This window comes from Dromaius novaehollandiae, chromosome 1, assembly GCF_036370855.1.
Source record: "Dromaius novaehollandiae isolate bDroNov1 chromosome 1, bDroNov1.hap1, whole genome shotgun sequence".
In the NCBI taxonomy this organism is placed as follows: domain Eukaryota; kingdom Metazoa; phylum Chordata; class Aves; order Casuariiformes; family Dromaiidae; genus Dromaius; species Dromaius novaehollandiae.
In genome coordinates this window covers 12855243-12867465 of record NC_088098.1, presented here as the reverse complement: position 1 = coordinate 12867465, position 12223 = coordinate 12855243, and the positions used below count along the sequence as shown (strand labels likewise).

General features: G+C 36.6%; 1 protein-coding gene across 2 annotated transcripts in view; it reads right to left on the bottom strand.

Moving 5' to 3' along the window:
• SLC2A13 (solute carrier family 2 member 13) overlaps positions 1 to 12223 on the bottom strand; it is a 168267-nt gene that overhangs the window by 83656 nt on the left and 72388 nt on the right. For both annotated transcript variants that reach the window (XM_064505975.1, XM_064505980.1), the window contains exon 4: positions 9871 to 9979. In XM_064505975.1, the coding sequence (XP_064362045.1) occupies positions 9871 to 9979 (109 nt within the window). The remainder of the gene's footprint in view (positions 1 to 9870; positions 9980 to 12223) is intronic.

The window sequence follows — 12223 nt, the reverse complement described above, 5'->3', positions numbered from 1 at the left end:
AGGATTTCACAACCTCAAGAACTGTAGGAACCAATTTTATCATCTACTCTTTTAAAAAATATATTAAGACAAAGTATTTATGATTAGTGGGACTGTTAGTTGTCTTTCAATATTTTAATAAAAATGTCTCAGCATCCTGGCTAGTTTACCGCTGATAGCTACCTAAACATGTATGAAAAACTGGGGCAAAGAAGGATGCACATAGTCCCTGTGGATCAGATCTTATTAAAAAGAAAACATGTGCCAAATTATAAGATAGACAATAGAATTTCCTACAAAAATAACTTGGTATTGTTAACTTTTATACAGTTCTTTGAAGAGAACATGCTATAAAAATATTAATATTTCCAAATGAAGATATTACAAGCCTTTGTATTAGTAACATTCAACGTAAGACTTGAAAGGAACTTCCTTCTGTGAAAGTATCTACACTGAAAAAAGTAAGATTAAAGAAATTCAGCTTGGGTTGTTTGTGGGGGTGGGGGTTTTTTGAAGTGTCAGTTAATACTCAGAAGAACCCTTTTTAATAATTTATTTTTTAAAATGTTGCAGAACTAACACAGCTGCCAGACAAGGCCTGCCTCTAGTAGATGACAGAGCCGTAACGTGCTGCTGCCATGACATGAGGTTTATTTTTACTCGTACTATTGCATGCTTCAGTATATATTCTGCTACCTAATAACCCAAGAGAGAAGTCTGTAACAAAAAAGGAAGAAAAAAGAAAGACTGCATATGGTAGTTCTTTAACTCATTAAGATATTGAGAGTCCAGCTTTGGGGGGAGGGGGAACACGTGCTCAGCACCAGTGCAATCAGCAGGAGACTAATACTTACATAGTTTTGAAACAGAATTAGAATCTCAAGTTAACTGGCACATATAATACCTGAAACACACCTCATACCTGAGCTGCTGAACCTGCTTCCTCTGCAGTTTGAGAAGACTTTTTGTAGTTTTTTTCTGAACCTCAAAAAAATTACAATGCAAACAAACATCAATCTCAAGACCCTTTAATACATTGGACAGTCTGGGATGTTTTTACTTTGTTTAGGTTTTTGTTTTGTTCTTCTGTTTCTTAGGTCTTCAGTAATACTTTTCTTGACATAAATGGATAGCCTTGCAGGATTATTAGGACAGAGGTGGCATGTAAAAATTTCATTTAAAGGAAATTGGCCTTTTTTTTAAAAAAAAAAATACAAACTAACACTTCTGCCTCATAGTTTATGCCTACTAATTCCAGTTTATAAACATCACAAAACTAAATGTTATTTCTAATACATTCTTTATTGCTGTAACTAACTTCTTAAAATTAAGGAATTAGAAATGAGTGTTTCCAGCTTCCCTTAAGAGGCACTCTCAGTCTAGTATTTCTAAGAACTAAATTATGTTCTGATAATCATTCTAGATTTTACTTTTCTTAATTTCATCCCATTATTCCTGTTATGTAACATCTTGAATTACTTCCCACATCTTTCTGGTATTCATCCTTCAAAACTTTTATATCTAAACTACCTGTTCTTTCATCTCTAATTCTTAGGACAAGGACGTATTTTTAAAATCTATCTTCCAAAAGCTTTGGCTACTTTGACAAAACAAGCAGCTTTTTAAATACGATAAACATTACACAGCTTTAATCTAGCTAACAACTCCATTGTGCTTTGTTTGTTTTGCATCTTTTTTTTTCCCCTTTAAGTGCATTAAAGCTGTGATTTTTTCTTTTTTATTTCAAACGGAATACAAACACAAAATGCACTGCTGGGCGCAGCAAACAGGCATTAGCAGTGGGCAGCTCTAGCCTGAGGTGGAACCTCGAAGTTGGGTGTACTGCGTTGCCCAAGTAACCCAAGCCACAGTCACACTTGTACTGGTTTCTAGAGGGTTTGTTTGTTTTTAACAGTGAATTACAAATTCATAACTACAAACTGAATCAGGTTATTTTCTGATAATCACACAAGGTCAAAAAAGCAGGAGAAGGAAGATTCACTGTTTTTTTTATCTGTAATTCTTGCCCTGAAACTTAACATATTGTGGTTTTAGTGCTATCACCACTGTTACACAGGTGATACTTTTACAGCTTCATTTTAGGATATCAGCCTTTGCACTTTGTCCAAACAGATTTATCCCCTTCCTGGTATCCTGAACACCCTCTCAAAATTGTCTAGAATGATAAATTACAGCCTTCAGAGCTAAACCATGAAACCCTTAAGCTGCCAAGATGTAAGCACAGTTGTACATATTGCTCAAGATTTTGTAGAGTATACTCCAACAAGTACATACAAGACTATTTAAGAAAAATCTTTCACTTTATAAATAGAACTTTTGAAGCACAAATCATCTGCTGACACACAGCTAATGATACAAAAATTTCAGCAATACCATGACAGCCTTGCAAATTTTCAAATTTACTGAACTGCCTTCTTGAAGCAGGTCTTTTATTTTGTGTTTTCAGTCTTTCTAGAAATCAAGCACTCCTCTACTTATCAGCTATGTCACTTAACGTACTTTCCAGATTAACACTCTCAACTAGTTTCTTCTTATTGTTTAGACTCAGATAAAGAAGGGCATCCACTAGAGTTAGCTGTCTCTGCCTTCTGTGTTATATGACAGCGCACTCCCACTGGAATGGCTACACGTGCTCTGTTTGCAGACCAATATTTAGGTAGTTTTAATCCCTCACTGACACAGGGTCCCAATCTTCAGATAATTCTACTAGATAAATAAAAACAGCCAACAGAAGAAAAAAACAAAAACAGAACACCCTCAGTCATCTCATCTTTCTGATCTGCAGTTCAGAAGTACATAAAAACCCCACCTCAGTCTCTATCTCTCTGGTGTTACCAAGGGTTCTCACTAGGGCCCGCTTCCCTTATATACAGGGCCTGAGAGCAGGCATGCATCTCTGACATACGAGGTAACACTCACATTTCCCTCCCCCTAGCATCCTCTCATCCAACAAGACACATCCATCTGCATCATTATTCCTCTCAGTCTTACAGCATACCAACTTAGTACAACACAAAGCAAAGACTGAGACTTCTAAGCTCTTTACTCCTCTTTATTTCTCATAAGAAGTACAGCTGAATCTCAGAGTACCTGAGAACAAATTGAGGAGACAAGTTACTGGCCGTGCAAAAATAAAATTCACATGGCAGGCTGCTTGGCAGTTCTGTGGCCCAATTTAAATCGAAATGCAGACTACAGTGAAAGATGCATCATTCTTCCATGAACACTATGCAACTTGGATGATATTTTAACATTGGGGGGGTTTTGTTCTGTTTTTGATTTGGTTTTTTTGAAGAGCAGACTACTTTCTGGCTTTTGTTTTAAAATGCATAACCATAATACACAACAGAAAGGTATACAACCTAAAAACAGTGTTTAAATACAAACCACAAGAAAAATGAGAGCCACAACCACATTTTCTGAACACAGCCTTTGTTCACAGATGTCAAGATTTCATTTCCAGTATCCAAATCAACAGTCAGTGGTCTAGCAGAGTCTCATTATTACTTTTCAATGACCACCTTATTAATTATTAACCTGGGAGAGGCTCTCTAGGGTCACTGAAGCTGAAGGAGTAACAAGTCTTTCAGAAACAATTCTATTTGTTATTATTGTTGTCACTTTTTCATTCACACGGCTGAAGGTTGCTACTGCTTTGGCTGTTATTTTCAAAACATCCTGAAAAGTTCTCATCGAATGGTATTTATTCAGTGATCTTCAACAAAAACACCAAAGGTTTATTTGTATTGTCATCTTCCTCTATTACCTATTGAGGGGAAAGGGAAAAAGGCATTCAAAGTGGAATTTCTCCACCTCAGCTTCTGCTGACCCTCTGCAGGTTGAATCATACGTTCTTGCCAAGTTAGCTATCCACAGAGAAACAGAGAGAGACCGACCTGCTTGAGCCTAATGCTGTAGACAGGTGAATACTGTCGAATACTCACTTAAGCTAACACAAGTGAAGGTTTACAGCTCCTTTGAGGTTCAAGCTCTTTAATTGCTGTACAACAGACCCAGCTATTAAACCTACCAGGAAATGTTCTTTGACACCATTAAACTTCCCCCTAACATCTATTAAAAGTGTCCTCGCTTCTTTCCAGCCTTGGTTCTCTTCTCTGTCGTGCATTTTTTATTCTCTCATTTATATTCAGTACAACATTCATTCACTTTTCATGTTTTCCATGTTTTAATATTCTTAACTTTTCTTCAAACCCTCAATTTCCGCTTGTTACATAACCTCCTTTTGTCCCCTTTTGTCTTTTCCTTCTTTCTTTTATTCAGCTCTTTTTTCTCTCTCATTACTCTGAGCTTTTTTTCTTCCTCTATACAATATTTTCTTCCACTCCCCACTTCTTGCCAGCTGGAGAAGGATGCTTGTTTTTATCATCTCATTTTTTTGTTCTTTTGTTTGCTCGCACAGATTAAAAAAAGAAGGCTGTTACAGCTTGAAAGCGTCTGTGGCCAAATCCAGGCACACATGTATTTTACATGTGAATTCACATAACTTTTAGGAGATGCAAGGACAGTTTAACAATAACAAAACATTTTATTAACTAGGAATAACAAGTCACAAACACTAGTGAAAATCCAAGCAGAAAAAAAGTGAAAGTCCATAAGCTGTCCTTGTTGACAAAGTATACCACATTTCAGTTACAGAAACCTTTTCTAACACAGTATGAAAAGATAATAGCAAATGACTAAATTAGCATCACATCCAGATTACTGTTTCAATTGCAAAACAAAATATTTTGTTTGGCTTTCATCAAGTCTGCTTCTCTTAAAGCTTTATGAGAATATGACTAATTAAGATGATACAGCTGCCTCTTAAGTCTTATTGAGCTAAGACGTTACAGATTTACAGTCTTGAGGACAGAGAGAGCTTATGTGAATGTACATCAGCTAGCTTAGGAGTAGCTAGTCTCAAAAAGAGAAGAAGAAATTCTGGCACAGGTCACAAAACCTTGATGCAGTCCAGAGTGAACACATGTACGACAAAATAACACTGAGTTGCCTCCTGTAATGGCTAAATTACTGCCTAGTATTGAAGTTAATTCAGGATTTTTCCAGGAGCTTTCTTCCGCGTGATTTGTTTTGACTGCACTGAAGCTGCACAGTACCAGGAATGTTCTCAGAAGTCACAGTCCTGCTGGGACTTAAGCATGTAGCTAAAACACTGATCTACACTGCATTTTTCATTGAACAATCTGAAATAGTCAAATCCTTCAACATACAAAGAAAAAAAAAGGATTTTTACATAAGAGTTTTTAAAGTAACTGATGGGGAAACTTATCTTGAAAATTAACCTTAAAAATGGTCCTCCTCCCCCAATTTTTAACTATGTGCCACTGTAGGCTTGAAAGTATCTGCACACCTGTGATTCAGCAAAATTCTTGGGTATGTTGTTATTAACTACCTAATTTGCAGTGACTGCTGTCCTGGCATACAGCCTCCCTCACGTGGTCTTTGTCTGGTATCCTGTCAGATGGATTTGTGACTCTAGGCTTGAAACAGTGAACTTCTGTTTTCAAGATGAGAAAATCCCCAAATAGTAAGAAATCAAAAACCTGAACCCTTTCCAACTTGCTTGCACTACTGTAAGAGATGCTTGTCTAAAATTGCATGCAATTATCTTTCCTAAGTCAGTTAACCTGGAAAAAGCCATGGTAAAAAGGAAATATTTTTTCTACTTCAAGCCCTGTATCTTACAGCATTGTATTCCTTATTCTCAGGACAAAAAAGGAAACAAAACAATAGGTCACTGAGCTTTATCTTTTTATTAAATTTAGCATGCCAGAATCTATTTGCAGGAGTCACAGTCTCCCTAGCCTATTTTTATATTTTCTTTCTTTTTCAGATCCACCTCCTTGAAGCAGAAGTTGTTCTGCACGCAGTTCTCAACTCCAGTGGCTTCCTACTCAAGCCCAGAGCTTCTGGATGTCACGTCCATATTCAGCTGATTCAAATATAACATGAAACTATTTCTGTGCATCAAACTAGATCAACTGAATGGACAAAGCAAAGTCCTCAAGAACTCTTGCAAGAGCTCGTCTTTTATTCTCCTTTCCCCATTCTCACGAAAAATTCTATTATACATGGACTTTGCTTATTCCAGCTGTGACTGGGGTCGCTACTGATACTCAAGTTTTAACTTGAAAATATTCAGACCGTGAACTCTTGAGCATTTGAAGCTCCAGATTTTTGCTGTTGTCTCCATGGATTTCTTTTAGTTTCTTTTTTTTTTCTTCTGCTTTTTAGAATTTCTTCTACTCCTGGAGACACTGAGTGATTAATTTTAGACAAAATTCCTCTGTATAATTCTGCCTTTAACATGCTGACTTTTCGATAAAAAAATTTGTTTTCTTAAACAGAGCAGTTAGTTGGTGCAGCATACAGAAAAAAAGGGTAAGTGTTAAATAATCCTACAGGTATTTTCTTTCTCAGAGAGACATGGAGCTACTGGAGTGAGTCCAGCGAAGGGCTACTAAGATGATGAAGGGACTGGAGCATCGCTCCTATGAGGAAAGGCTGAGAGAGCTGGGACTCTTCAGCCTGGAGAAGAGAAGGCTGAGGGGGGCAGGAGAATCTTATCAACACGTATAAGTATCTGAAGGGAGGGTGTCAAGAGGACGAGGCCAGACTCTGCTCAGTGGTGCCCAGTGACAGGACGAGAGGCAATGGGCACAAACTGAAACACAGGCAGTTCCCTCTGAACACGAGGAAAAACTTCTTTACTGTGAGGGTGACAGAGCACTGGCACAGGTTGCCTAGAGAGGTTGTGGAGTCTCCTTCCCTGGAGATATTCAAAAGCCGTCTGGACATGGTCCTGGGCAAGGTGCTCTAGGTGACCCTGCTTGAGCAGGGGGGTTGGACTAGATGATCTCCAGAGGTCCCTTCCAACCTCAACCATTCTGTGATTTTGTGAATTTATATGTAAGCAAACCATCAACAGACAGCTGCTTCCTTGTATTTCAAAAACTTCCTTTCACAGGAGAATGTTTATCTTGCAAAACCTGGTAACTACAAATTCAGTTATAGTGGATTATTAAAATACTGGATGTTGCAAATGGTTTACAAGTTAGTCCTTTAACAACAGTGCCTTCATGTGTTTATTAAAGGCATTTTTGTATTTTAAGGCTAAGATTCAACTATATTTTACAGTTGTATTCTGTCCTCCTACACATACAGAGTTAGGTCAATTCCAAGCTATTTGTAAAGCATCCTGCACAGTAAGGGTTTTGAGATTTGAAAGCATCTGTCATAAACCTTGTGAACTGTCCATTTTTTGATCTGTCACAGTAAGACTTCCTAAAGAAGAGCCAAAATGTGAGAACGGCTGTCCTAGGCCAGAGACTGTATTCACAGCATGTTTAATAATACTATAATAATTTTTATTTCATGAGTTTCTCTAATTAATTTCTAAACTTATTTGTGCTTTTGGCATCTATAACATCCTGTGGCAATGATTTCCACAATGTAATTATGCACTGTATGAAGAAATGTTTCCTTCTGTTTATTTTAAACCTAATGCGTGCTAAGAAATAGGGGTCAACAGAATTGTGTTATGAGAAATAATGAATAATCACACCCTCCCCATCTCTTCCATGGCATTAGTAGTTTTACATGCCTCTTCCATTTCTCCTGTACTCGCTCCTTTTCCAAGCTGAAGAGTCCTCACCAATTTGTACATCTTTAGGCACATCTCTCCTCATATACAAGCTGGTTTACACTTTTTAAAGACAGGAGTTCTACATTGCTTGCACTATTCCAGATTGGTCACTGATGTCATCACTGCATTTGTATAGAACTAGCTGCAACTCTGAGATCTCCTTCCTGAGTGGTAACACTTAATTTAGACCTCCATGCATGTTAGTTAAGAGTCCAGTTCCTTCCCACATGCATTATTGTATATTTAGTGTTCTTGCCAGTTTATTAGTTTTTCATTTTGCATTACAATCCCACAACTCTTCATTATCACAACTTTGGGGGTTTTACTCTCCTAAATTTTATATAAGCACAAGCTATTTCTTTCCTGTTTAGCCCCCTTCACAAATTATTTATTAACTGGACAGCAAAGAGCTCTGCTTAGATGCCAGTAGGATTTTATTGTTGGCTTTCTTCCATTGTGAAGATGGATCATTTTTTCTTACCCTTTGTGTCATATCTTAACAATTTATTAATCCATGAGAGGACTTTTCTCTTACTTTTGTGACTGTCCAATTTCTTCAAGACACTTTGGCAACACCCGTCATGAGCTAGGATGATTAGTTCATATGGTTCTAGCATGCCCATCAACTCAAACATCTCCCATGGATTTGAAGCTATGATGTCTCTATAACAGACATGCTGGCTCTTTATAATAATTTTATGTTCCCCATCTGCATGTTCATTTTTCCTATTTGTAACCATACTTCTCCTTTTATTCCATGACAATTTCAACTAATTTTGATTAGAACAGTATTCAAACTTTCTGGGCCATAGCTCAATGCAACACTCGCCCTCCCCCATGAAAATTATGCTACTCCTTTGATACCAAGACAATCTAAACAACAGGTTACATGATAAAGTTCCAAATTTGGTGATTTCATATTTGAATTATACCCAGTATTTGAATTATAACCTGTTGGGTATAAGCTGATTAGTCTATGCAATCTGTTATTATTCATTTTATCAGTTTGTTCAAAGATCTTTTTCCCCTTGGCATTTCAATTTGAAACAGACCTCTGACACATCTTTACTAAACTCCAGCATGGGAACTTCCATACTCCCTCCACTGTTAACACAGATGCTACAAAAGCCTTTATAAACTTTGCTGCTAAATATTTGTCTTTTGTTGGTTTTCTCGTTATGTCTGGATCATTATTGGACCTAGAGACGCTGTTAGGTCTCTTGCTTCTAACATGCCTGAAGAATTCAAAGCTCTTTTCCTGCCCGTCTTCTGTTTTTCACATGTAACTTACCAGTTATGCATTCTTCTGTTTTCCTCATTTGTGGACACTCTCCACTTTGTAAAGCATCTCCCTTTACCTGTTACAGTTTTCCCTTCTCTGCAGTTTAACAATAATGAGTTTGTTTTTTTCCCCCTTATGACAGATTGTTGATACATAAGACTTCAAATATGGTATCTCTTGATACCACTGAAAGCTTTACCTTTTGGCTGTTCCTTTTAACTACTTTCCCACAAGCTTTCTCATTTAGATGTAAAATCCTCCATGAGACATTACTGTAATATCTACACTTGCTCTTAAAACAATACGGAAATTGTATTTATTACAGTTACTCTTGTAGGCTGGATCAAGTAACTTCATCTTAAACTAGATCTTGTGTACTGCACATTTACCAAGAGCAATGTATCTTGTGAGCAGACAACTCACCAGAAAAAGCCAATAAATTGTCTTCATCTCTACATTTACTGAGTCTTTCTACAGGTAATGGAACCATACAATAATGGAAAATGCTTCTTTCCTTGGCACGTTACCTCCTTAAGCACTTCACAGTAATTTTCCATCTTGTTTACATGGTCAACAGTCTAGCCTTTACTGTATTTTGACCTATTTTCACACAAATCCAATCCATAAGAATACTTTCTGATCTAGACTTACATATATACTTTTGACTGTAAACGCTAACATATACTATCACATCTACACATCACTACAGTCTGCACTGTCATCTCTACACAAATGTCTCTCCTTGTACTAGCAACTTTCTGAGAGGCCTAATATGTCAAAATGCAGATTTAAAACCAGGCATTCCAGCTAGCTCACTCCATTGTTCTCATTTCAGATTTTGTCTACATGGCCATAAACAATTGCTATTGGTCTAACTGTCTGCTTTTTATTTTAAAAAGAGAAGAAAGCAATAAATACATACATGACGGTGTTAATCCCTGACAGTTGTTGAAACATCTGCAGACCACAACCCACAATTAAGGCTCTTCGAGTTGGAGGGTATGTTAGCATTCTGCAGATCACAGGTCCAGCTTAAAAACAAACAAACAAAAGAATACATAATGGTTCTTAAATGCTCTCTATCAAGAAAATGTTCCCAAGCATAAGTTCCTGCACTTCATTTTGATACAAACTGGGATTCTTTCAATTATTTTTGAATAACTTTATCATTTCAGTTTTTTTCTGCACTGTACTAAGAAGATGATTTTTCAGGAAATATAGGCACAACACAAAACAATTTTTTGGTCAAAGTGTATGGAACTATTGATGGCACATGTACAGCTCTCCTATATTCTACTGATATCAACAGATTGCACATCTGTTATAACTGGATATGCCATTTCTAAGTTCTCACAAATAGTCACTTCTGGTCCCTTTCTAAAAGCTCTCACTCGTATTGAGAGGCTACTTCAGCAATGCCACTGCTCACTGCCCAGATCTGTATCTTGCAGATAAAACTTTCTCCGAAGTCTGAAAAAATCAATTTACACAAAACAGTTGCAAGTATGGGTATTTTGTGGTGTGGGATAGATCTATGTTGCGCAGGTGTAAGGCCAGCAGAGAGAGCATAAATTAAATTTTATCCATACCTTTGGTAGCATTGGGATGGGGCTACATTCAAAAAAACAGAAAACAGAGTCTTAAGGGAGAGGAAAACCAACATTTCTGACAGATAGGAAAAGTTTCCTTCTTTGTTAATTTTAAATTTTCAAAGTATCCTATAAACAATGCAATACAGAAAATTCTATGACTCAGGTAAAAATAGAAAATATTTGACTCCATTATTTAGTTTACTTCTGTCCAGAATGCCATTCAGGCTAAAACAAATTCAGGTGAAAAATTAAGTTTTACATATCTTATCAGATTTGGTATACCTACTTAGGTATAATAACCTTAATAAATGTCACAATACATGTAGCTCAAAATAGCTGCCATCAAATAATAAAAAGCTTAACAGAAGTCATATCTGGAGGCCAAGACCACCAATATTTTATGTTTACAATTTTACATTTTCCTCAAAGTCCATCATGAATGCACAGAAATATACTAAATGTATTGATTCAATATAAAAACCTACAGAAGTCAGTTAATGAAGAAAGATTTACATCAGAGAGTTTCAATTTCAGAAGGCTGGCCATGTATGAACAGTTTCAATAGCAAAACTTGATAAACAAGCTTAGATAAAAATTTTCTCATTCAAAGGTGGTCAAACCTGCCTGGCGAAGAGTTGTTTTCATAAAAAATTACGGTGTTCATGTGCCATTTCTATTATCACTTAACTCCCCCGTCTTTATCATTAACAGTAGAATCCCATAAGGCAAATTGTCCACATGACATACATACAATGGCAAATGCCATCAACACAGAGATAGTAGACAGTTCTACCTATCCTGCAATATAGCCACATCACTACCTCCAACGTACCTCTATTTGGGTTCATAAGGAACTTAAACGATTTTTTTTTTTTTTTTTTTTTTTTTTAGCAATTCCTGATCCACTCAGATACTTGATGACAAAAGTTATACAATTCTCCATTCACAATAAGTGTGAATTGTACAAAACAATTGAAAAGAAGGCATTAAAAATAAGAGCTAGAAATTTAAGCAGCTGTTCCCAAACAATGGGTTGCAACTTAGACGGAGTCGTGAACCCTTAACAAATTTAATTACAAAAATCTGTTTGTAGGCCTGGAAGTGGGTCCCTGCAGAAAGTTTAGGACTTCCGATCAAAGTCTTTCTGTGCTCTAGACCTTCAGAGCATCCAATCAGCTAAATTCAGTAAGTATTAGTAATTTTTTCTAATAGTATCATATACATGATGTTGAAAACATCATACTGGTTTATGTCAGAGAATGAAAAGTTTCACTACAAGTCTGTGCCATGGCAACTGCATATCTGAATAGGCATACAGAAAATTAAAGGACTTTCTTTCATAAAGTTCAGAGCCTTCAGATTTACAAACTAATAAACTGAAACCAAATAAAAGACATCATTAATCTCTATATTAAATGAGCTTTGCAAACTAGCTTAAAAGCCCAAAGGAATTTTGCTGTTTGTAAGATGGTATTTTTAAACTAGAAATTGTAGGAAACTTATTAAAATCATCCAGCCCTAAAACTACATGTATTATTCTTGCGTTTGACTATATTCATTCCTGCCACAGAAATTAAAGTTGCTTTTGATCATAGAGATATCACAGGGATAAAGTCCTAGCCCTTCATATCACAGCTACACCAAATACTGGGAACAGGACCAACCATTGACTAAAGATCTTGA